The sequence below is a fragment of the Nyctibius grandis genome, chromosome Z (genome assembly GCF_013368605.1).
Source record: "Nyctibius grandis isolate bNycGra1 chromosome Z, bNycGra1.pri, whole genome shotgun sequence".
NCBI classification, from domain to species: domain Eukaryota; kingdom Metazoa; phylum Chordata; class Aves; order Nyctibiiformes; family Nyctibiidae; genus Nyctibius; species Nyctibius grandis.
In genome coordinates this window covers 91443651-91469322 of record NC_090695.1, presented here as the reverse complement: position 1 = coordinate 91469322, position 25672 = coordinate 91443651, and the positions used below count along the sequence as shown (strand labels likewise).

Genomic DNA, 25672 nt, shown 5'->3' with positions numbered 1-25672 from the left:
TACTGGAGTTTCCTGTTTCATTTGTATCAGTCTGCCTGCTTCTGTGCTATTAGTGTAGCACCTGGGACAGACAAATGCTGGGAATCAGGTAAGAATTTATTCAAACCTAAACTAAGGAGGACATAGTATAATGTCTTTTACTCTACGTTACTGTGTAAATCTGCAATATCTTACTTTGTAAAAAATCCTATAAAAAAAGCAACCAGTACTTCTAATCTTTTCTCCACTCCTTCTGGCGCAGTTCATTTCTTTTGATCTTCCCACTAATGGTTTTTGGCAACTGTTGAACAAACTCCATCTATTGGGAAACAGAGAAAATTGCAATACAAAATAAGATACAGTTTACCTAATTTTTTACTTTTTCTTAACCTCAGCAGCATAGGCTTATAAGCCACATAACAGTTAACCCCCGCTGTCTTATGGTAGTGAAAATTATTTGGGTATTTGAGCACTCACCTTCCTAGGATACTTGTATGGAGCAGTAACTTTCTTAACATGGTCTTGTAGCTCTTTCTTCATTTTTTCCGGATCATGTGAAGCACAATCAGATGTTAAAACAACAAAGGCTTTCACGACCTAAAGATGTTACAGCAGCAATGGTTTAAATGACAATGAAACAGTATTACACAACAGTTGAAGAGCTGAAACTTTAACCAAACATTTGCTTACAAACTGCAGAGTAATGTATAGGGCAGGTACAGAAATCTTTGCCAAAGTCTGTGGGTGCTCACTATTGGTCTGGACTGTGCAGGCAGTTTATACACATTTAATAAAGACGAAAAACTGTAAGTATTTGAATGACAGGGAAACCTTCAAATGGTGCTTTTGTTATATTGGATTTAGGGCAATTGCCTTGGTCATTTTTTTCCTGTGTGGATTCTCCAGTGTCTGATAGCGTAGAAACGCCAGCTTGAATTTATTTAGTTTTAATTTGAGAAAGAAAAAAAAAAAAAGCTTGTGCAACTTGTTTACCTCTCCTCTGATGGGGTCTGGACTGCTGACAACTGCTGATTCCACCACTGCAGGATGCTCTACTAGGGCACTTTCTACTTCAAATGGTCCAATACGGTATCTTTAAAATGGAGGAAATGGCTTTTAGTTGTATTTGGTAATACATAAACATAACTTCAGATCTGAATCATCTGTGTTATTCAGGTTTAATGATTTATTGTTAATCAGTTTTAAACTACCCAGCAGAATTAATGACATCATCAGCTCTTCCAACAAACCAGAAGTATCCATCCTCATCCATAATGCCCCTGTCTCCAGTGACATAAAAGTCCCCACGTATTGTTGCCGCTGTTTTCTCTGGATCATCCTAGAAAATATTAAATTGCTTTTACATGAAAACTACCTGAAAAATACATGAAATTGCATTCTGACATATTTAGCATGTAAATTATGGTGCAGTCAAATATTTAAAAAATTCAGCTTTTCAGACTGGTCCATACTGTGGTTATGTGCATCATTCAAGTGGGACATTAATAATAGAGAATTATTAATTCACCATTACTAGATATAAAATTCATAAATTGTGATAAATGTGACTGAAAATTTTAATCATATTATATTATACCCCATGGCTTTAGGAACCACTGAAGGTTGCAAAAATACGTAGGCTTATGGAACTGAGAATTTGCTTTTAGGTGATTATCCTTTAGTGATTTTTTCCTTTGTATTTCTAGCATCTCCTACCCTGAGATTTTTTTTTTCACCCTCATAACAGTTTTGGCTCAGCACAGCACAATTACTAACAGCTCTTTCTATAGCAAATGCCACTGATTTCTACAAGAACTTTTCTAGGCAGTGTGCATGGTTTTCCTTTCCCACATGCTCGGTACTGCCCAGAAGACCTGATTATAAGGCTGATACTGTCGATAAAATTTAATAAGGTTTCCTGGTGTCAGAACTGAAAGCACTACACATTTGTTCTACTGGTTGTTGGACTGGAAATTCTAACCAGCATGGAAAAAAACTGATAAATTTTGCTGTGCGTAAAACACTCCATGAAGCTCAGATCTGGAGGGAAGATCTGTGACAGAGATTTAACAGGATATCTACTTTAACTGTAGAAATATTCTTACAGCATAGCAAGTAAAAAGAAAAAGTGATCTTGTAGGTTTTACTCTGATGGCAATATCTCCTTCTTTTCCAGGAGGCAGAACATTACTGTTTTCATCTATAATCTAAAAATAAACAAAACACAGTTTTATTATTTTGGAGCCAAATTAAAAAGCATTAAGTTAAGATTATAGAATCTTGATGCACATTTAAAATACATAATCAAAGTATTTTTTTAATTGGGAAATGATCTGGAGCAGTACAGGGTCTTACTCTGACAACTGAAGTGTAATATTATTAATCCACTGTACTTTGCACTATGTCTTTTATCTATCTGAGGAGTGCCAAGTACTATGCAAACATGTAATGAAGTTAGTAAGACCCCAGAGAGGATCATAAGTGACAGGGTGGGAAAACTTAAGAACTGAAAGAAAGATACCAAAAATCTTAACCCATATTGCAAATTGATCTGGTGCTAGAATCTGCTTCAGCAGTTTTGGTATCACCAGGAAACAACATTCACTCCCACTCCTCCTTAACTCAGCAATTTAATTTCTATCATTGCCTTAACGTTTGATATCTGTCAGTTAGCAGCGGGATGTCATCTGTGTTGGAGAGGATGGTGCAACAGGGAAGTCCAATTGCTTATTTTACATGCTCAGTTTAGTAACATGCACTTCTTCACTCTTTCATTCACTGCTGAACGACGGTACATGGTACAACTCCGTGTTAGAGCTTTCAAACCTCTTTAACGGAAAGTGATTATGCAAGAGAGAGAGATTGAGTCACCAGAGGTACGATACCTTGACATCATACCCTGGAGATGGCTTTCCCATAGAGCCAGGTTTGATTTTCATTCCCTTAAAATTTCCACAGATCAGCACCTGTAACAAGTGTTGTTGGGTTTGGATTTTTTTTTTTTTTTAAATTAAACTGTGACTTGTATATTCAATTTTTAGCTAAGGTTTAAAATACTCAGCTAATATTGTGTATTTCTATAAGAAATACTAATTGTCTTCATTATAATCATATATCCAGTGATTAAACTTCTAGAAATAAACTATGCCCTCAGAATCATGCCCACAGCTCCAAATAATGAGTGCTCTAAAGATAGATTTTAAAGCAGAATTGGGAATGCAGTAATGAGGAATATACCCCTTTTGTGTTAGTTCCCAATCCAAAGCCCACAGGAATGAAGAACAGTCCTTGGATTTTGGGTGAAACTGTTGATTGTTCTATGACTTACAAAAACGAAATTTTTCCAGTGTTGCTTATTGCAATTGACTTTTCTCCTAAAAGAAATCATAACTGCGTATAATCATTTTAATAACTTTTTCTTGGCAACTTGAATAGAATTTCTTGCTGTATCTGTAAAGCATACATTTTTACACTTGTAAAGCAGACCGTACTGTTTCTGTCTGTCCATAGCCTTCATGAATATCCAGCCCAGTCTGCGCTTTCCACTCTTCCATCACGTCAGGGTTGATTGGCTCCCCAGCACTCACACAGTGCCGCAGGCTTTTGAATGTATAGCTTAGTGGGAAAGAGAAATAATTGGCAGTTGCCTGTCTGCTATGCCCCATTCACTACTTTATTCCTGTATTGTGGGGTTCTTTCTACATAGGAACAATTCATTGAGTCCCATTCATTCTATTTGAATTGTATAGTGTTAAACAAAAACAAACCTGGGAAAAAATTATTAAGCTACCCCCAATATTTATTCTGACTTTGTTCCTAACACTTAAGATTCAAAATGTTAAGAAATACATGATCTGAGTTACTGTTATGCCATTGTAAATTTGGAATAAAATCAAGGCGAGATGAGCATTTGGTCTACTGTTTTGGTCAAATACACCAACAAGGATATTCTGCTTTTGCTTACCTGGACAGTTTATGTTGCACAAACATTCGATAGGCAGTTGGAGGGGAACAGAAGACGGTTATGGGAAATCTTGACAGACTCTAGAGAATTTAGAATTAAAAAAGTACGTTTTGCCAATATATTAAAACCTGTGAGGTCCCATCTTTATTGTAAGAGGTAACATAATCATCTCTGCATCCAGCTTATGAAACACAAACAAAACATTGTGTCCTAAAAGCAGTTAGCTCTGTACTTGCCAACACCAACACACAGCAGTTATGTTTAATTAGTTTCTTCTTCAAAATAGAATCTACATTTTACAATTAGTTCAACACACCAAAGTATTTTGCTCTTGAAAGCTTTACAGTTTCTCTTGAAGAATTTCTTCATAATTGCAGTTTAAGTAGAAAACAAGTGAAACTATAAGTCTACTTTTTTAGATGCTCTGTAGGCATACAACTGACAGTGCTCTTCAACATATCCTAATATTTACTAGCAATTTCCAGCCATCTAATTAACATGGATATGATGATAAAGTCATTCCATGCAAAAGGAAACATGGTAGACTTTTTCAAATGATGAAGCGTTGTGTGTGGAGGATGTAAGAGAATATAATGTTGGTGCCATTTGTTAAAGAAATTCAACCTTGCTGCCTCTTCACTCCTTAACTTTGAATTACATGCTGCAGGCAACTGAAATTCTCATTTGTTATTGTCACTTATCTTAATAACACCACCAAAGTGCTCCACAAATCCCAGAACAATTTCTTGTGTATTTCACTTTTAGGCCTAATAATGGACGTTTGCACGTTTGTGCAGTCAAATTCAGAGCAGAGTACATGATGAAACTCTTTGGATGTCAAATATGCTTTTGTTTTGGGGTACATATTTGCAGCACTCACTACTTCACTAATCACTTGGTTCCTGCCTGGTGAAAGTTCTGACTGTGCTGCATGCTGCCTCCTGTGCAGTGCGAAGGGAAATGAAAACCTGTGCAAGACCAGCCAGAGAGAACAGTACTGTTTGCTGCTGGGCTCTCCTCACTTACCTCAAAGACAATGCTTGGGTTGAAGTGTGGCATCTTATGTACAAATACACATGCCCCTTGAATCCATGCTGAAAAAATGCTGCTCCAAGCTGACTTTGCCCAGCCCGTGTCTGATGTATTCCAAAGTATATCTGAGGAAGTCAAGTCCAGCCAGTACCTGCTAACACAAGGCAACAGTCCACAGTCTCTTTGGCAGGAATAAGGCAAATATTAAAATATCCACAAGAAATGTGCCAGTGAAGCAAATCCATCGCTGGTTGTCTAGTCTTTCTAAGCACTACTTGCTTAGAAATGGCTGAATTTCTGAGCAGGAGTAAGTCACAGCATAGTGAGGATGTCATCAGGATAGACTGATATTGCATTTTTCTAAGGGAAAAATTGTACTGATGGACAAGCTACCACCACCTCAGAACATGATGTTGTATGAATATGTATGAGATTGCTGGGGTTTTGTTGAACTCATTTTTAGGGATGAGGGTTTTTTTGTTTGTTTACTTCTAGTTTGGTATTTTCTGATTTGTTATTCTTAGCCTGTTAGAGTGAAGTATACTGCCACATCAATTTTATAAACAGCATTGCTTTATAAATTTAAAGATTCTGAACTATAAGCATTTTGTTCCTGTAGCAGCTGTGTCTAATCCGGACACATGAATTCAGAAACCTAACAACAGATCCATGTTTTTGTCCCTTTTATGGTACAGACTTCATAAACTGGTGCTGATGTTCAGTTCATGGGCCATCTATTAACTATACAGAATGAAGAATTTACCAGATGTTAAAGAAAATGTTAAAGTTAGTGACTGTGTGACTGCTACATTCTCTGTACATTAAGGCAGCTGGACTCAAACTGCCTTGTTTTATGGAAAAAAAAACCAAACATTTTTTGGGATGTAAACCAACCGCTGTTTTTTAAACTATTGAAACAAAAGCTTCTGGTAAAAATCTTTTGTTTCCCTTCCTCCTGCTATGTGACCAGCTACAGAGATATGTCTGATTTAAACTGATATCTGTACCTTCCACTTACTGTGAGGCCAATACCGTAGCTGCTGTGGGAATGTTCAGCCATTTTTGGAGATCCTGTAGTTCCACTGGTAAAATAGATGGCCATTGGATCTTGACACTTTGTGGTCACACAGTGGTGATCAGAAGGAGCATTTCTTAAAATAAGCAAAATGATGAACAAAGTGATTTGCAAGTGTAACTTACATATTTTTGAAAATATTTAACCAAAGGAACTGTAGCAATCAAATGTGCCATAAACACTGATATTTTTCAACTGTGCAGTCTTAAAAGGGTGAAAATATATCAGCGTATGCCAACACTTCCTATTCAAAACAAACCACTGTGCTTTTCTTTCATCATTGCTGTGGCACTTTCACAGCGGTGGTTACTCACTTCAGGAGATCTTTGAAGTTCAACCATCCTTCTCTGTGGCCCTCTGACACAAGCAACTTAAATTTCAGAGACGGGCATTCAGCCCCAACTGAGTCTACAGCTGATGCCACAGAATCATCAGTGATGATACACTTTGCCTTGGATTTCTGTAGTCGATGAAGAATGTCTTTTGCTGTCAATTGCTGTGTGCCAGGAATCAGGACAGTTCCTAAAGGGAAGGGGAACGGAAAAACAGCCTCAAGGTTTAAGAATAAAACTTGTACCTACAAGCAGACTTCAGCTTACTTTGTTCTTTTGAGTGGGACAAGGCTGTACTAAAAGCAGGACGTGGTCCTACATCTATAAGTATGCCAATTTCTTTGATGGATTAAATGCTATGTGATGTGTCACAAGTGCTGGAAAGCGGAGAATGACAGAGGCACGTGGACTCACAGGGTTTCCTTAACAGCTAGAGCATGCGCCAACGTTCTAAAAGCACCACGAAGAAAAAAATTGGCAAGAAGAGTGTTTTTGACCAGCATGACACTAGTTCATCCTCATTAGCATGTTGGTAGTTCTGAGTGCATTAAATAGCAAGGATTGGCTTAAGTCACAATTGCTGTACCTATATACCATTTTTATGGTTTTACTCACCTGTTCTCATGCAAGCCACATTCACCAGCCACCACTCCGGGATGCGGGGCAGAATCAGAATAACTCTGTCTCCCTGTTGCAGACCGCAGGCATCAGAGAGTACATTTGCCACTTTCCTGGACAGCACTCCCAGTTCCTCAAAGCTCCACCTCACCTCTCCTCCGGCACCATCTACCCACCATAATGCAGGGTTTTTAGATCTTTTTCCCTCCTATAGAACAACAGGGTACAGCACAAATGCTTAATTTTAGAAACACATAGTGTTTACCTTAAGTTTGAGGAATAAAAGCATTCACCACTTATTCAGTGCTAGAGAAATGTGGGGATGCAACAGAAATTTGCGACTGATTCCAAATAAGGCAGAGAACTCTCCCTTAGAAAGAACAGTCTATAAAAATAATTTAGGAAATTAAGTTTGTATTCCTTTCCTGAGTTTTTCATCTTACACTCTGAAGAAGCTGTACAGTAATCAGCACAGAGAAAGAAGAACCTTTTTGGTTCAGGTCACGCCAACAGCTGATGAATGTGGGTACCTCTCGGTTGTGCCCCAGCGTCTCCTGAGCCCTCAGAGCTCATTTTCAGCTTCATCTGGAATTGGGCCTGTCTGGTACTTCTGAAAATTAAATCAAAGTTTCAAAAGCATAGGCCCACACAGTGTGACCCTTAATCAATGTCTCACCTAACTGATGTGTGAAGTGATTTGGAATGTATGTGCATACAATGTGCTTTAAAGGGGACCAATGCATTTAGCAGTAGCAGTGTAGTAAGTAACCTCCAGAGCAAAAAATTCACTGGGGCAGCAAGAATATGACACCTCATTATCTGGTTGAAGGTACAATAACACTAAGGTTCATTTTCAGGGGAGCAGATTTTATCTGTGCACTTCAAAGGCCAAAACCTCTTCTCCAGAGGCTGTTCCTTGCTCCGTTTATGTTTATAGCGTGCCAAAACCTGTCCTTCCTGCAAAAGGAACAATTGTGTCAGACAGGTGATACCTCTGCTTTGTTCTTGCTGCCAGGCTGGGCGTGACTGTGTTTAACCCCTCATCATGAACAGCTTGAGCCTGCAAAACCAGTCCTACGTCCATAGAGACCAGACCTATGCAGTAAGAAAGGTGACAGACCTATACTCCATGTTTTTTTCAATATTCCCTTTCTTTGAATAGAGCTCATGTCTGGTTTGGGGTTCAAAGGTGTTCAGTTTTGTAGATTCCAAGTCCCTGGTTGCAAAAGATTTCACATTTGGGATAGGTGGGTGAGGTTTGACATTACACTGTATTTATTATTGATTTTACAGGCAGGCAATGAAACACACAGAGGTTAAATGATCTCCCTGGCACATCCAGGTAGGGTGCATGTCATGACTGATGGGGGAACTGGTGCAAGGTTTAGAGTGGTTCAGTTCACAGTCTCATTCAGGAGGTACCTATTTACTTACACTCAATCTCACTGGAGTTACTGATTAAAGGAAAGAACTATTTGGACTTGTGGACAGGACAGCATGTGGCCTAAGGGATCTACAGGTTCAAATTGCATGAGGCGATCACCAGATTATAATCAGAACATAACCCCAGTGTCTTGGTTATTGGATTTGTCAGATACTCAGCATTAATGACCAGCATTAAATACTTCAGCATCAGAGGAGCCAAGTAACTGTTACCTTTTCCATTTCAGTCCATCTGTCCAGCACATCTCTTGCAAAGTTGAAGTACTCTGGCACCTCTGGTCTGTACTGTTGTTTTATGGCTTCATAACTCAAAGAGGCATGAACTGGGTAGCACCGGCTGCAAAGTTGGAGAGATCTTCTCAGGGGAGCCCGCAGGGACGTAGCACTTGGGATCTTCAGTAAAAAATGCAGAGCAGCAAGAGCCATAATAGTCTCCTCAAGGTTATTCCTTACTGATTATATCTCCAAGAAATGCTACAGTGATAAAGATACAAACCTGGTATTAGCCATGCAGTTTCACAACAGCTTTTACTACTACACAGTGGGATACACTGGAACAACAATCCCAAACTGTTAATTGGAGTAACTGCTGAGGACAGTTCCATTTCGGCCATTGTCTGACCCCTGCTCTCCAGTGACCATCATGCAGCTGAGATCCTGACCCTGCATTCAACCAGCAATGCTCAGACCTGTCACGGTGGCAGCTTTCCTACAATTCTTGTTCCTTCCCTCCCCACAAGCCCCGCTAATTTTGTAAATCACATTTCAGTTGCCTCATACAGCTGAGAGGCATCGAACGCTACCCAAGTACGTCAACTCAAACTTCTGTAAATGAAATGTCTGCTACTGACTGCCAGGAATGAAATTAGTGTAGCAAAGCCCTGACAAGATTCTAAGTATTGATTTAATTGTTATTTTGATGCAAAAAGTGTCACTTCATGAGACAGGGAAACCTTGAAAGACTCCCTGAAACAGGATCCAAAATGCAAAGCCTTATTTCTCAAAAAGATTCAACTTAGCAGGAGGTCTAAAAACTCTGAAATCATTATTTTCATGCATTGTCAACTGTCTTTTATTTACAAAATAGTATAAACACTGCTAGTTCCTTACGGAATTAATAACTATTCAGCTGTAAAATCGTGTCATTTTACTGATTCCATGAAGCAAAGGGACATTTTTTGGATCTGTAACATTCAGTCTGCATATGATGACACAGGAGAGAAACCCAGCCAAATGAAAGACAGAGAGGGACAGAGAGAAGAGGGAATGTGGACAGACAAGAGGCAAATCAGTACTGCTCCAGTGCCAGAAAATGTCCTGGCCAGCAGCTTGCAGGGGTGGGTAGAGGGTCAGTTACCTTGTCAAAAGGCTGTCAATCCCAATTTACTGCCTCTCTGCCTTGTACCAAAGTGGAGCCCTCTCAGTGCTGAGAGATGTCACAGCTTTGACTCCTTACACAGATCTCAGACTCCTGGCCATGTGCCTGCTCTTGCACCATTACTGTGTCCAGCGACCGACTCCTGTGTGCCTTATACATACTTTGGACTCACACAAGGGGCAGCCAAATCCAGCACAGTGAGAAGAGCTGAGAAGTTTCTGCAGAGCTCAGAGTGGAGGTAGGAAGTGTGAGTCCCAAATCTCCCGTTTCCTTCTTCTCCCCTCTTGCCACCCACCAGCCCATTGAGAAACACAGTCATAAGACCTTGCTACAGCCAGAACTTGTTTGCCAGAACTCCCTCCTAGGGTTCTGCCCATGTCTATTTCTAAATAGCACACTCAAAGGAGATGTCAACGAGCTCCCCGAAATGTTCACTGCAGCAGAAAGAAACTGATTCAAAACAGATTCACCCCAACAACAAAGCTGCTCTCTGCCAAGCGGTAAAGGGACACCTACAGTCAAGCTGCAGTAGTGACATTTTAAACAGCTCTTTGAAACGCTTGTGATGAAATCCTCCCAGAGGGAAGACAGAGGAACAGCCTTAAAGGGATTCCCTACCCAGAAGGTCACATGACCCAAAGAAGAAAATGACATCAATGGCTCGTGATAAGAATCAGCGAATGCACCAGGAATATGTAGGCAAGAAGGTTTCCAGTTTAGGAAGAAAACCAGAACTTTCACAGTGACCTAACCTGTAACCTATTCTTTTGGTAGGGCACTAATTTCCAGAGCACTGATGGGTATTTCCAAGTCCCCCAGCACTTTTCACCACAGACGTTTCACCACCACCACTGAATGGTTAACTGAATTTCCTCTGCACCACTCACAGCTGCCTGTAGAAATTCTTCCTTGTGTTTCAAACATGCCCTGACATGCCCAACTCCAGAGACTATCACTATAATTCACCAGAACTTTGAGCCTTTTACACAACCCCAGCCCTACAAAGATTTAGTGACTTTAAATTTATGTGTGGTCAATAATCCCACCGATGTCTAACAACTGCTGTAGAATTATACGAGCCTCAAAGGACAGTTCCTTTAGAACTATGCTATGGGCCACGTTTTTTCTGTCAAATGTTCTCTAGTATCTCAGGCCTAAAATTACCTGTATAAAGAGTTTCTGCTTCAGCTGGTCCCTGTACACCGTGACACCTCCAGGAGTTAGCTGGGAAGCTGGGGAAGCGGCTGAGCTCCGCTGGGGTGTATGGGTCAGGGTGTACGGGTCGGCAGGACTGCGGTCTGCTCGTCCCCCCTGCACTTCAGCAAGCGTTGTCCTCTCCCCGGCCCACCGTTTCTCTCAATCCTGGAATCATTAACACAAACGCAGACTTTAATCCCAGAACTGAAGTTCAGGGGCAGAAAAAGCATCAAGGGCTACGAGTGACTGAGTTTGGCCACAGCTGAGTGCGCTGAGTCCAGAGCACTGTGCCCGGGGACATGCTCAACCTTCCGAGTAAAGGCTGAGGTAAATTGTAACCTTCGAGGGTGGGTTTTTGTGGGGATTTTTACCTCCAGGGGCACCGCACTGCCTACAGCAACACCGGCCGTGAGAGCGGCCTGAAGCCGGCTGAGGGCCTCACTGGGGATCGCACCCGGCGCCGGGGCGCGGCTTCCCCGGAGCAGCACGGCAGCGCACGGGCCGGGCCCGGCGGGAGGTGCCGGTGTCGGTGCCGGTGCCCCATGCCCGCCGCCTCGCCCCGCGCTCCCCGGCAGCGCTCTGAGACCGCCGGTCCGCGGGGCGGCGCTGTCCCCCGAGGCGGCGCGGCGCCGACGCCATCGCGGTGCGCGGGCGGCGGCGGCGGCTGGCGGTCGATGGCCGCGGCGGAGCCGGCGGCGCGGAAGCGGCGGCCCAAGGGGCACTTCGCGGCGGGGCGGGCCAAGCGGCCCCGCGGCGGCGGACGGCAGCTGGAGGCCGGCATGCGCGGCATCCTCATCACCTGCAACATGAACGAGCGCAAGTGCGTGGGGGAGGCCTACAGCCTCCTCGGCGAGTACGGGGACCTGCTCTACGGGCCCGAGCAGGTGCGTGCGGGCGGGCTGGCGCGCCCGGCCGGTCGCTCGGTGCTGGACGGGAGGCGGCCCCGAGGCCGGGGGACGCGGCCCTGCGCGGTATCGGCTGCCCCCCTCGGCTCCTGCCTGCCTGTCCCCGCAGCCTGGCAGCGCTAACGCCGGCGGGGCAGGGAGAGCAGCGCCGTGAGGCCTCCTCTCCCTTTCTAGATGTAAAAAAACCTGTTTGTGTTCACCACACACACGACAGTGCCGGTTTCTGTAAGCAGACCCCAGCGCAGCCCCTCAGGTTGGCTGGAGAAAAGGCCCTTGCCCGTCGCCTCCAGGCCCCTGGGCACGGGGGTGCCTTGCTGGCGGTTTTTAAGCTGAGAGCATCGTTGCTCGGTACTCGCCAAACAAGAGACGTGTCTTGTGTGAAGTTTTCAGATCACGAGGAGCGGCTGTCTGGAAGCGAGAGGGAGGAGGATGAGGACGATGTTGAGGCTGCCCTGAAGAAGGAGGTTGGCCAGATCCGCGCCTCAACGGAGCAGAAGCTGCGGCGGTTCCAGTCGGTGGAGAGTGGTGCCAACAATGTGGTCTTCATCAGAACCCAGGGCATAGGTGGGACAGCAGCTGATGCTCCGTTATGCAGTGGGGGTGTGCTGCTCTGAACAGTATCAGCAATAGGCTACAGAGCGTGACTTCCAAGAAACTTGTGTACACCAAACAAATACAGGGTTTCCCCTTCCCTTTGGCATTGCCACTAAATTTTGTCATTAGTGGAGTTGCTAAAGGTAGAGGTATCTTCTTTGACAAAATAATCTTTGATTATCCAGTTTTGGTATAGTAAAACAACTCTTTACAGAAAAGGACTTGAGGCTGACAGCAGTGCAGCCAAGTGTGAATTTCCCCACCTTATTATTTAGAGGGGAGGAAGAAGGGAGAAAATGCCTTCAATTTGTTTCTCATACCTAACTGTTTTTCTTGTAGAACCTGAGAACCTGGTGCACCATATATTAAAGGATATGCATGCCACTAAAAAGAAGAAAACAAGAGTCATTCTGCGCATGCTACCCATTTCTGGAACTTGCAAGGCTTTTATGGAGGATATGAAAAAATACACAGAAACATTTTTTGAGCCTTGGTTTAAAGCCCCTAATAAGGGTACTTTTCAGATTGTTTACAAAGCTCGTAATAACAGTCATATGAGTAGAGAAGAAGTAATTAAGGAATTGGCAGGTACGTATGGATTTCACACAAAACTAAGAACAAGTATATAAGCAGCCCACAGCTGCACGCGTAACATAGGTCAGATTATGAAAAGTGATCTTAATGGGCATACATATTTGTTGCTTAAAATCTGTATGTTGAATTACAAAAGCTTCTCTAAGACTTAAAAAAGCTTGACATCAATATTCCTTGTTGGTGTTGATGTCTTCAGAGACAACAAGCAGAAGAGAGTATAGCGCTGAATACAATTTGGAGTGTCAGTGTGCTTTCAAATGACTGCTCTCAGCCTTTCTCTCTGGATGCCATACTGAAATAACATATTACTATTTCCATTGAGTAGATGACTTGAGTATTTTGTTTCTTAGTAATTGGCAGTGGGATAGTTTTTCAGTTACTTCAGTCCTACTGGTGGTATATTCTAGGAGTCCTGCTCTCTTTGCTATTTTAAGCAGTTACAAAAAGGAGTAATTGGTTACAACTAAGGGGGATGTTGCCTTCTCTCTCTTAGCTTTTATGCTTTCAATAGGGTATGCTTATGCTCTGAAACAGTTTTTCCAGCATCTTGTAAACTACGTCTTGTTTTACAGGAATTGTGGGCAGCCTCAATCCAGAAAACAAAGTTGATCTTAATAATCCACAATATACAGTTGTGGTGGAAATAATAAAAAACGTCTGTTGCTTGAGTGTGGTGAGAGACTATGTTCTGTTCAGAAAATACAACCTACAGGAGGTGGTGAAGAGCAACAAAGAACACACACAACAAAACCCATCAAGTCTGACAGAAGAACAGAACTCGAAGGTAGTAAAACCAGAAACGGAGGAGAAGAGCTCAAAAGAAGTAAAACAAGAGAATGAGAATCAAGGTGAACCAGAAGCTGAGCCCAAGGAGAATGATGTGCTGACAGTATAGAAGATGTGGTAGAAGGGAAAGATAAACACAATCGAAACCTACTCAAAAAACTTGCCCTAGAGTTCTGAAAGGGCGTTTTAAAGAGGAGAGTGGGTTTTGTTTTGAAATCGTGTTTTTAAATCCACATGTGTAAGAATTTTAAAGCTCATTGCAGGTGGAGCTGACATTACAGCAGAAGTGAGAGTGCTCAAGAGTGGGTCACCTTTCTGGTGAAGCTTGCTGTCATTCTTCTACGGCTTTGTTCTGCATTGCCTTTACCTAGCACAAAAAGCATGAGCGTGTGCATGCATATGTAAATGTGGCCATCCTGACATAGTGACTATCCTTTTGTTATATCTGATGGCTACAGAAATCAAAAGGCAGTGCAGAATCAGCTCTATCTGGAAGTATTGACAGAAGTGAGAGATCCGAAAGACAGTTGCTTGCAGAGGGTTTTTAAGGAAGTGATCTGACAACTTGTGTGACTGCAGAACTCAGATACATTTTTCTGTGTGAACAACAGAATGAGCTAAAACTGATCATTTTCTGTATGATGGAGGGTTATATATATTTATACACACACACATTGCTCTACAAGGATATGCTAAGTCTTGAAAGTGAACGGGAAGATCTGCTATGATCAAAATACTTGAATACTATGAGACGATTTAGAGTAATAAGATTTGACTGTTCTAGAACAGTAGAAGTACAGTGCAGGCATTGCAGACGGTTTTAGCAAAAACTACATGTGCGTTTACATTAGCTGCGTATATGGTTTATAGGAAATGCTGTAGTCACTGAACAGAATCCCTTTGAATAATTTCCTGCAAATACCCTTTTGCTGCTCTTTCCAAAGACTTTATAAAACCCCCCAAGGATTAAGTCTTTTTTTGTTTTTATTTTTTCTTAGGTCTCAAAATTTGAATTTAAATACTGCTTGGAAACTTCTTATGAAAGAAGCTCTCCATTATACCATACTGGATAAGGGAAATTAAGTTTAATTTTTGGTAGTTTTAGCTTTAAAGTATTTTGTTTCAGCTTGAAAGTAATGTTAGTGAGTCTTTCTGTTGTCCGTTTGTTACAGCAACTCTTCTGATACCCCAGTGGACTTTCAAAAAATAACCAAAACCAGTCCAGCTATAACCTGCTTTCCAGTAGGGTTTTGAGTACACTTCCTATACAACTGTCTAGCTTTAGTATTTCATTTCTAGTATAAAAGCCTGCGGGTTGTTAATGGGTAAAGCCTCATCTTGAAGAACACCACTTATTACTTGTCTTGGTTTAGTGAAAAGGATGTGTTCAAGTCTCTCAACAGTGTTTAATTTATATTTTCCTCTTCTCTCAAAATTGTTTTAGAAGTTGGAAAATTATGATTACTTATTTCCCTAGTCCTGTCTCCCTTACCACCCATTTATTAAAACTCTGCTTTCTTACCTCCATTGGTGTTGTCTTTAAATTTTAAAGCGTGTGTGTGGAATAAAACCAGCAACGTCTAGGTCACACATAGGAAAGAACCATTTGAGGCCACACACAAAGGCCAACAGGGAATGTTTATTGGTGGCTGATGTCAGTCATCATGATTCAAGACAGCCTACTTATCTTACTAAGGACAAAGATAAGACTCAGACTCATGGATAGTTTGTGTGTTGGTTTTTTTTTTTTCTTCTCTCTCTCATCTGTGTGTCTACAGGATCTACAGGTCTTCAGAAGAACCTGCTGAATAGCTACTATCCATTTGTCAAGCCTATGTATGTCTGACATTTAGATGCTGCCTATGCTGCAGTCTTAAAGATGTCTGCATTCTTTCAGTTCTGATTTTTCATAATTTGCACTTAACTGGACATTCATTGTTAACACATTAATTCCTAAATCTTGAGGCTTTCAAGATTCATACAAGCAGGGTGCTTAATTTGGATGCATGCAAGATCTAGGGCCATTTCTGTGAACTTCATTACATACTATCCTGATCTGCTCACTAATAAACCTCTTGTGAGTTAAAATACCTGGTCTCAAAGAACGAACACACTGCTCCTTCAGTTGGTAATCACTTACTTCTACTCGTACTGTAATTCTGAAAAGCATTAGGTGGCTGGAAGATGTGTCTGCATATGCCTTGTAAGTAGGCTTGATTTTTGTTAAGCAAGAACACAAGCATTTTAAAACTGTCCAGTTGGAGTTTTTAAACCTTGTGCATTATTACACAATCACTGCCTAATGGGTGAAATATAATCCTGTGTTGGTGCTTACAGTTGTAACAGAAGAGCTCCATTATGAATGAAATTGATAAGGATAGGCTTTTTTAGATTGCTTATCAAAACTAAATCTGTCCCCACTCCTCGCTCCTCAGTTCATTCCGTCTGATTTTCCCAGTGATTGTCTTTGGCAGCTGCTGGACAAATTCAATCTGATTCAAAAGAGGGAAAAAGTAAAATGAGCAGGTTTCATTTATAAATTTTTTTTTCAGAACAGCATAGGTCTCCATCCTACTTAATTTAAATAAGAATTTGTTGACTGGGGAAGCAACTCTAGTTTGGTTTTAGATTGTGTTGTACCAATCATTTTCCAAAATCATCTTTAAAGTAATACTTGTCATTTTTCTTGCACAGTACATATTTGGGCTTTTTTTTTGTTTGTTACTGTGTTTGATGTGAGTCTAGTTGTTCAGTTTCTAGCCTCCCCATGGTTAAAAAACATGTTTGGGATTTTTTTTTTTAATAATACACTCGTGTCTTACTTGCCTTTCTGGGGTACTTGTATGGAGCAGTGACTTTCTTGACATGATCTTGCAATTCACAGGCCAGTTTCTTTGGATCTTGTGACTTAAAGGAAGGAGACAAGACCACAAAAGCTTTTACCACCTACAAAGGGAAAATAAATAAAAAATACAGCATGAACTAAAGTAGAGCAACCTAACCAATGAGGCAATTAATGGAGAATAAATGAGTACTGCTTGCAATACAGGCTTGCTGTATCACACCTGCACAGTAGAGCAAAACTCGCTTTTGTGTAAGCAAATTTAAAGTTAGGACGAAAGACTCTTTCTACCTTACATTAGTAAAAGTCCTAAGTAATACACGATAGAAGTTTCAAACTTTGCTTCCAGATTTGTAAAGAGTTCTGTAAAGGACTGTTCTAAAGTTCTTAGATGCTAGGGCCTTTTCTGTAAACCTATGTTGTTAAAGAATGTAATTCTCCAGGCAGTGTATCAAAGTGTACATCAGTTCTTATCAGAGTCACCTTTATACTCAGTGTCATGTTCTTTAGGAAACTACGGATTATATTTTCATGAAAAAAAAAAAAAAAGGAATACGGGATACATAAACTACTGCTCCCTCGCTTTGGGTAAAGTGATGGAAAAGTTTGTATAGCTACATTAAAAGTCTTATGAATTCAGTGGAAGCTGAGTCACAAGGCACTGTCACACAAGGCACTTTAGGAGAGTGACCACTAATTACCTCTCCTCTGATGGGATCTGGGCTGCTGACAACAGCTGACTCAACGACAGCTGGGTGCTGTATCAGGGCATTCTCTATTTCAAATGGTCCGATACGATACCTAGGAGAGAGAAATTAAATGCTTAGTAGGTGAAAGGTATATGGTTGTTTTTTAGACATTTCTTGTCATTTTAACTGAAATCTACAAACCCAGAGGAGATGATGACATCATCAGATCTCCCCATAAACCATATGTATCCATCCTCATCCATGCTTCCTCTGTCTCCAGTGATATAGAAGTTCCCATGGATTGTGGAAGCAGTTTTCACTGGATCATCCTGTTGAACAAGCAACAATTGAGAAGCCTTAAGCTTAGAGATGAGTTTTGCCTCTTTGGACACTACCCACAGCATCTTTCACTGCTTGTTTTCTGTCTCCAGAATTGAAAAGCTTGTGCTTGCTTTTTCCAGTGGGGAGAACTTATCACAAGGGCAGATATAGAACTGAAGATCACACAGTAGGTCTGCAGAAGAATGGGGGACAGAATAGAATCATAAGTCAGAACACCATTAAGTTAAGAAGAGCCACAGCTTTTTGGTGTTGCACCTGCTCCTGTTGGTATAAATACATACCATGCTGAGGGCCTGAACTGGCTCTCTGGGAATTCACTTTTGGCTTACCAGGTATTGAGTGAAAAAAGTAAATGGCCGCTTGGCATCCACTTTGACAGCAATGTCTCCTTCTTTCCCAGGAGGCAGAACACTGCCATTTTCATCTATAATCTGCAATAGGAAAGGCAAACGGGTGATTATAACTTCCCATTTTAAGAGAGCCGTGTCCTAAAACTAACCAGCAGCCAAAGGCTCAACCAAAGAAGTCAGCCTGCCCTGAATACCACTGTATGGTACTGAAACTTGTACGGTATGTTGTACTCTCTTGTGTTTTACTTCCTATGAAATCAACAGCAAACAGAAAGGGGGACCACCATACCTGAACATCGTAGGGGGGAACTGCCTTTCCCAAGGAACCTGGCTTAATTTTCATTCCTTTCATATTCGCACATATTATTCCCTGTTGGAAAAGACAAACAACCAGCCCAGGTATTTTTCACTGTCTTTCCTGAGGCCATTCCTGTTCTTATACTATGCCCACTGTTGAGCCAGCGCAAGATCCAAATTTTCCATCTGTGCAAGTCAAAACATTTGTGAACTTCACTGAGAGTCTTGGACAAAAAGTTAAAGATATTTTACAGCTTATGTAGTCTTAGAAGCAGTATCATAACCTAGTCGTAATTCTAAGCAAAACAATACACCCTCTTGTAGGCAATTGCCCTGTATCCTAATGCCGTCTTTCTTTTTAGTCAAATATACAAGGCCAAATTCCATATTTACCAAGAGGAATGAGATCTCTAAATCCCCTAAGTGATAGCTGAGTTGTAACCCTTGACAAAAAAGCTGAACGTACAATTTCAGTTTGGCCGTAGCCTTCATAGATAGTCAGTCCTGTTTGGCTTTTCCACTGTGCCATCACTTCTGGATTGAGTGATTCCCCTCCAGTCAAACAGTGCTTCAGTGCCTTGAATGCATACCTTCATAGACAGAGGACATTGCTGAGTATCAGAGGACAGAAAGGGACAAATTCTGCTCTCCCTGACATCCGTATGTCCAACCCCTTGACTTCAGGACACACACGACTCTCTTAGAGTTAGGGTCAGGAGAAAGCCTAGAGCTCCAGTTGGAGTGGGGCTGGAAAGAGGCTGCCAAAGTGGTGAGCTGCAAAGGTGCACAGGACTGATGGCGATGCAGCCACACATCTGCCTTCAAGGGCTCAATACCGGCCTCTGTATTTACTGTCTGTAACGCCTCAGGGCAAAATTTGCTCTGGGTTGGAAGTGCCTGAGGGGTGGATTTTGTCACCTCTCTCTGCAGTGCTAAGGAAAAGGCTCGGCCTCCTCACAGCCCCTGCCTCCAACACAGAATTTCCACCACTCTGAGGTTCAAGTGGTTGTGAGAGCCCGTAGAAATCATTGTTAAAGAGCCAGGCAATAGCTTAAACAGATGCTTGGTACCTGGTGAGATCGTGCTGTACCAGCATGCGGTAAGCAGTTGAGGTGATGCACAGAGTGGTCACTGGATATCTGCACAAAGTCTGACAAATTTAAAAAAAAAAGAGTTAATATTGTTTTGGGAAAAACTTTCTGCTAACTATTCCTTTCTATTCCATACTAGATCACAAACTACAAGACCTGATTGTAACCTCACTTATGTGGAAAGCAAAGTAATTGCCACCACTGTCGGTGTTCAGGAAAGATGTTACAGTGCCCCAAACATCAGCTGAAGAGGTGATACATTGACTGTGGTAAATCACTGGTGTACCTAATTTGTCCTGATGCTCACTTGAAGCACAAGGACCATCCCTTGGTATGAAACCCTAGCCCTAGAGGTGCAACGTAAGTTTTGCAGGGGACTTCTAAAGCCCACATCTCACCCTAGGACAAAGTCAAGCACCTCAGAACAGAGGCACGTAAAATTACAGGATTCTTTTGAACATTTGCCTGTGTCAGTCTTTTATCTAGCCCCACACTTTCTGAAACGGACTGTCACAAATCTTTAGACATGCTGCAGTTCCCTCAGCTGTCCCGACAAAGGGCCTGACGTGCAGAGTCAAGTCTCCATGAGCTCTGGCTGAGTTGCAAGTAATGCTGTATTAAAAGATTGTTTTGGACTGGCAAATTTATATATCCTCCTTTACCTGGGACAGAACACAGCATGTGAATGCCTTGCTAGAAAAATAAAGATCTCAGATGAGCCTCTGTTTTCTGACTCATCTTTATTTCTCACCTGTAACACAGTGAGATGATTCACAATCACTCAGGTAGTGCTAAACCTAACTTTTTTTTTTTAACCTCACTTCTGCCTGCAATGAAAATTTGCTCAGAGAGGGGGACACATAGTGATAAATAAAAGCAGGGGAAGACCTCTCACTTACCAGCCTTCACTCCAGCCACACCATGGGTCAAGCAGCCTCTACTACCAAACTTCATTTTGTGCAGAGATGTGAAACTCCATGCACATTGCAAGTGGGTGTTTGCAAGGCCAAGAAATTTATATAAAAAAGAAAACCAAACTAGCAACTGCCATTTTAGAAAGACAATAAAACAGGATTAAAATCCTCAAATAACCCCTACATGTTAGAGTGTACACTTTTCCACGTAGGTGCTTTGAGCCATTTGGGAACAGCACTCTTCCCTTTGTGTTTGTTAGATTAAAACTCAGATTGGCTTGAGAAGCTTGAAAATAATTTAAGAACAAGCCAATCTCACAGCTTCAGTGTTTTCCAGTACTGACTTGCCTTTCTTAAGGGTCACAGCAGTGCAATTAAAATATTAATTTACATGTAATTCAGCTCATTTATCATTTCAATAGTGAAATACAGTAGGGGAGAGGTTTAAGTAACACCAGTAACTCCTACTGATCGGAAGCAGCTGGTAATATCCTGTGCCCAAAAGAGTCATGCTGCAAAATCCTTCCTGTATTATATTCCTGTTCAAAGAACAATAACCTTGTGGTTATGCCATCTTAAAACAGCTAATCCCATAAACCTAAGAGGCTTAGTTTTGTGGCTTGCCTGGAAAACAACATGAAATATGAGTAACTTCATTGTGAGCATGGTGTTCTTACATTTAAGATTGCTCTTGGATCAAACTGTGGCATGGCATGTATAAAAACACATGTTCCTTGGAACCACGGACCAAAAATGCTCCCAATAGCTGCCTTTACCCAAGCAGTGTCTGATATGTTCCACATGATGTCTGAGGGAGTCAGATTCATCCAGTATCTGTTGAAGAAAAAGGTGGCCAATATAAGGAAGTCTGAAAGTGGAAATTAAGAATGAGGGTTGGTTTTTTTTTTTCCATAGAAAGGCATGGTAAATTTGATCCAAAACTCAAGAGCTCAAATAAATGCCTTTTGCCTAGCTTTTGTACTGATGGCAAAGATAAAGAAAAGCAAATGGTATCCTAACTCATTATTTAGTCTGGATTAACAGGCAAGTAGTTTCTAAAATGGAGCCATATACCATATCGAACAAGATCCTTGCTTCCTGGGTACAATTCAGCTGAGGAGACTAAAAGAAATGACATGTACAGTATTGTGGGAGCCTCACTATCTATCATAATTTTATCACATACAAAAACTCTTCTGTTTGCTTCACATTTCAGAGCTGTAAAGGCATAATTAGCTGAATACTTTACCTTCCGCAGAGAAAAAAACCCAGACCAAAGCTTCCATAGGAATGTTCAACCATTTTGGGAGAGCCTGTGGCGCCACTGGTAAAATAGATTGCCATTGGATCCTGGCTTTTTGTCTTTACGCAATTATGGACAGCAGGGGCAGCCCTTAAAAAAAATGAAAGGTTATATGAAACAGTGGCTGGTGTTATTCAGCATGCCTAGCTTGGATCCTTTGTGCCCAATATATGCAGGGCTGTTTGTACAGTGAGATGTGAGGGATAAGAAACTACTGAGATCCCCTCACTCTTGCACTGCTAATTCTGTATGGAAGTGTTGCTGATCTTTTTCTTTAACTATTCCCCATGTCCACCTTCTCCAGGGTAAAAATGCCAACAGGCTCTCTTTTTTATTTGCCTCCCTTAACAACCACCAAAAGGCCCAGCATCTTGTGTTTGATCAAAGTGCCCTCCAGAAAGCCTATCTTCCAGCCTTAATGGGATTAGCTGAGGGAGGACCCACCATTTCTTTTGGTAGGTGGTTCCACCAGTTGATTATCCTTGCCATGTTTGGGAAGTACAGGGAGGCTCAAACTCTTGGTTGTCTGGCACATGACAGGGAAATATTTCTCATCTCTTACTAGGATGAGAAAGCAAAACCGTTTCTTTTTCTCTGCCAAGACTGATGTTCAAAAAGGTTTTGCTTGGCATGCAAACATTGCCCTTGCCTACAAGGTTGGGTGTGGGGACACTGTCTCCCCAGGCCAGCCATCTCCCTGTGCTGGCTGGCAGGCAGACAGGCTGCCCGGGAGCCCTCACTCCTGAGCCCCGCAGCCTCCTGGCCAGCTTAGCAGTCAGCTAAGGCAGCCGAGGACATGGGGAGCTGGAAAGTCTGAGCAATTAGCCCACTAGGTAGGCAGGCTGCCAGAGATCTGGCGAGACATGGAGCCAGACAGGACAGCAGCCCAGCACTCTGGGAAGACTGGGAGCCTGAGAGCCGAGCAACCCTGGAGCCAGCCAGCCAGCCCTTTGCAAGGCAGCCATCTGGGGAAACCAGATAGCCTACCTGCCTGCCTGCCAGCGACAGCCTCTGCAGGACTGACACAGTTCCAGACAATATTTAGGTTTTATCAAGTCAATTTTACCCTCTGCCATGGAACTGAGCCATGGAATATTAGCTCAGCATGAAAGAGGATTCATCAAATTGACTTGGCAATGTTTTAGTAGCTCTAGGAGGTTTGAGAATGCAGTGTTACTGCTTCCACTGTCTTCCAGTTTAGTGACACTGAAGTGGGCAATTGTCCAAAGGAACATATGAAAATACAGTGAGACTGTACAGTGAGCTGCACAGGTAATGCTAGTTCAGACACATGTGGTTGTGAGAACACATGGTACATCTTATAAAGCTCTTAAGTGACTGAAGAGCTTGGATCCCACCTTGAACGAACAGTTTTAGCTACAGAGGTGCTTTTAACAAAATACCAGCTGGTAAAATCACACCTAGGGCCTTGAGCAGATTGCAGCAGGGTATTTGCTTTCCCTTCCCCAGTTTGCCTCTCCACCCTTTCTACAGTCCCATGCACTGCTGTGAAGAGCTGTCTGTTGGGTGCCATTTTAGTAGCTGCTTTTCATCAGTGAGGCAGGTGGATTCCTAAACACATTAGGTTCATTTTGCAGTGCCCTTTTTTAGCCTTTCATAGTGAAAAGCTATTCACATTAGCCTTATTATCATCAAGTTTTAGGAATATGGACTGGAATAATTTGTATAGAATATTTTTCTTTCAACTTCAGAGGGTAAATAGGCCACAGATGTCAATAAAACAGGCTTTCCTGTCCATTTTTCCATATTATTTTATAGTCATGTATAACAAACCTAGACATCATAAGACTGTACTTATTTTTTAATTAACAATTTGGCTATTCCCAAATATTCCCTTTCTTCATAGAAAAGAGACTGAATTGCCTTCTCTCCCCCCCCTCAAAGGTATCTAGTTCCTAATGAGACACAAGTGCACAAGTGTGTTTAAACAACATGAGAAATTTTCCACCAGAGATAACTATGATGGAGTTAAGGTAGAAGACACTCACTTGAGCAAATCACTGAAGTTCAGCCACTCAGCCCTGCTGCTTTCAGATACAATTAGCTTAGTTTTCAGAAGCTGGCACTTGGATGCAACCGAGTCCACCACAGGAGCAAGTACATCAGTTGTAATAACGCACTTAGCCTTGGAAGCCAGCAATCTATAGCAAATGTCTTGTGCCGTCAGTTGTGTTGTCCCTGGGATGATGGCAACACCTGGAAGCACAACAAAATTGGAAATTTATTAGGTATTTTTCACTTTCAATCCTGATTACTTCATAGCTTCTTCTGATTTGTTGAATACCAGCACCATTCAATCCAGAAATGAGAAGAAGGTAAAACAAGTCCCACACAGCTGAACGTGAATACAGATGTGCAGATCTGAAGTACAAAATAGCTTCTGTTTCTATGAGATCCTTTGCTCCAGGCACAATGTAAGTAGAAAGTATAACTTCGGGGCACTAAACACTAGCAGCTTTAACTTAAGTCTGCTGAAGTGAAATCAAATTGATTTAACACAATCAAATTGATTTAGCACAATTAACACAAGCCACAGAAAGTGAAAGAAAAATGATGAGGGTAATTCCATCAGTCATAAGAAACTACCCCTGTCAGCCCCTCTGATTGTCAAATGTTCAAGATATGAAGTCAAATAAGAAATGCAATTGTTAAATGAATTGTTAACAAACTTTTGGCATAGACAGTAACGATCAATCTACAGACCATTAGGAATGACACAATTCACCTGTTCGCATACAAGCCACGTTCAGTAGCCACCACTCTGGGATTCGGGGTAGAATCACTAAAACTCGGTCTCCTCTTTGCAGACGGCATGGCCCAGAGAGCACGTTGGCCACTTTTTGAGACAGGAAGCCCAGCTCTTCAAAGCTCCATTTAATTTCATCTCCTTTTCCATTTATCCACCACAGAGCTGGATTTGATGGTCCCTTTCGTTCCTATACACAACGCAAGGGTAAATAGCATGCTGGTTACTTCTGAGACTCCTGTAGTTCCTTGCAGAGCTTTTGGGATGCTCCAGGCAGTGGAATCTGATGGTGTTACATATTCTAGGGCAGGGATATTAAGTATGTTTTGTTTAAAAGAGCCCTTTTCCAAGGCACATATAAGTTGGTGTGTATATCTACCTGATTTGCAATGCTCACAAATTACTTAAGAGGCTTTTACAAACCCAGCACTGCACACACTGCTGAATCAAAGTCACAGAGACAAAGCACCATGTACCTTCTGATGCTAAAGCCAATTGCCTCTCCTTTCTTTGCAATGTAAGATTATGTTAAAATAGAACTAGGGGAAGAAATTCCGGTCCCAACTGAAGCCAGTGATGGTTTTAGACTTGAGGGCACAGACTTGAGGGTAGGGGCACAGTTTCACTAAAAATACTGAATCTATGGGGTGAGAAATGCTACCTTTTCTATTTGAGACCACTTGTCCAGCACATCACTTGCAAAATTAAAGTACTCGGGTACTTCCTGTTCACAACGACTGATAGCTTCATAATCTGAGAAATTCAAAGGTGCAAAAGTCTTGTGATACTGGTGGAATAATCTGCAGAGTGTCTGGATGCTCCATGGGGACCGCAACACTCGAAATTCAAGTAAAATCTTCATGGCACAAAAGAAGATATTTGGGGGCTTTTGGAGATGATAACCATCAGAACTATTTTTAATGATTATTTCCCTCCTACAAGAGACAGAAAAATCAATAATAGTATTATGATGTGCACATTCCCAGATGAGCTGTTGGCTCCAAATGGAACAGATGTATACGGAGTAGTAAGTCCACCTCTTTATGACATTTTATCCCACCTCTCCTTATGGGTAAGCTAGAGCTCTGGTAACCCTTTTAAGTCTCCTGCTTTTTCGTCTGCCCACAGGTTTCTCAGAGAATTCGCCTTGGAGCTGACAATTCCTATTCTGTCCAACCAA

General features: G+C 41.9%; 3 protein-coding genes across 3 annotated transcripts; 1 reads left to right on the top strand and 2 right to left on the bottom strand.

Moving 5' to 3' along the window:
- Positions 1 to 152: 152 nt before the first annotated feature.
- Positions 153 to 11657, bottom strand: LOC137676276 (acyl-coenzyme A synthetase ACSM3, mitochondrial-like). Its single transcript, XM_068422974.1, has 14 exons — positions 11517 to 11657; positions 8657 to 8836; positions 6998 to 7208; positions 6365 to 6572; positions 5983 to 6126; positions 4970 to 5126; positions 3944 to 4023; positions 3471 to 3594; positions 2865 to 2945; positions 2085 to 2186; positions 1191 to 1318; positions 973 to 1072; positions 457 to 576; positions 153 to 298 (listed from the first exon to the last, which is right to left on the bottom strand). The coding sequence occupies exons 1-14, from the start codon at positions 11655 to 11657 to the stop codon at positions 212 to 214; spliced, it is 1863 nt and encodes a 620-aa protein (XP_068279075.1). The 3' UTR covers positions 153 to 211.
- Positions 11658 to 11680: 23 nt separating this feature from the next.
- THUMPD1 (THUMP domain containing 1) lies at positions 11681 to 15424 on the top strand. Its single transcript, XM_068423156.1, has 4 exons — positions 11681 to 11902; positions 12307 to 12487; positions 12857 to 13105; positions 13684 to 15424. The coding sequence occupies exons 1-4, from the start codon at positions 11693 to 11695 to the stop codon at positions 14004 to 14006; spliced, it is 963 nt and encodes a 320-aa protein (XP_068279257.1). The 5' UTR covers positions 11681 to 11692; the 3' UTR covers positions 14007 to 15424.
- Positions 15425 to 16302: 878 nt separating this feature from the next.
- On the bottom strand, positions 16303 to 25354 carry LOC137676083 (acyl-coenzyme A synthetase ACSM4, mitochondrial-like). Its single transcript, XM_068422611.1, has 13 exons — positions 25154 to 25354; positions 24472 to 24682; positions 23735 to 23942; positions 21672 to 21815; positions 21100 to 21256; positions 19488 to 19567; positions 18884 to 19007; positions 18410 to 18490; positions 18100 to 18201; positions 17630 to 17757; positions 17441 to 17540; positions 16724 to 16843; positions 16303 to 16389 (listed from the first exon to the last, which is right to left on the bottom strand). The coding sequence occupies exons 1-13, from the start codon at positions 25352 to 25354 to the stop codon at positions 16303 to 16305; spliced, it is 1743 nt and encodes a 580-aa protein (XP_068278712.1).
- Positions 25355 to 25672: the final 318 nt, after the last annotated feature.

Excerpts from the sequence above, each read along its gene's own strand:
- LOC137676276 (XM_068422974.1), bottom strand. The coding sequence starts at position 11,657 with ATGGCGTCGGCGCCGCGCCGCCTCGGGGGACAGCGCCGCCCCGCGGAC. Across the intron at positions 8,837-11,516 it reads CCTCCCGCCGGGCCCGGCCC|ATCCCAAGTGCTACGTCCCT; the intron begins GTGCGCTGCCGT and ends TTTTTACTGAAG. Across the intron at positions 1,319-2,084 it reads TTCTTTTTACTTGCTATGCT|GATGATCCAGAGAAAACAGC; the intron begins GTAAGAATATTT and ends AATATTTTCTAG.
- THUMPD1 (XM_068423156.1), top strand. The coding sequence starts at position 11,693 with ATGGCCGCGGCGGAGCCGGCGGCGCGGAAGCGGCGGCCCAAGGGGCAC. Across the intron at positions 12,488-12,856 it reads CATCAGAACCCAGGGCATAG|AACCTGAGAACCTGGTGCAC; the intron begins GTGGGACAGCAG and ends TTTTTCTTGTAG. Across the intron at positions 13,106-13,683 it reads AGTAATTAAGGAATTGGCAG|GAATTGTGGGCAGCCTCAAT; the intron begins GTACGTATGGAT and ends CTTGTTTTACAG.
- LOC137676083 (XM_068422611.1), bottom strand. The coding sequence starts at position 25,354 with ATGAAGATTTTACTTGAATTTCGAGTGTTGCGGTCCCCATGGAGCATC. Across the intron at positions 18,491-18,883 it reads GCTACGGCCAAACTGAAATT|GGAATAATATGTGCGAATAT; the intron begins GTACGTTCAGCT and ends CTTTTCCAACAG. Across the intron at positions 17,541-17,629 it reads GATGTCATCATCTCCTCTGG|GTATCGTATCGGACCATTTG; the intron begins GTTTGTAGATTT and ends TCTCTCTCCTAG.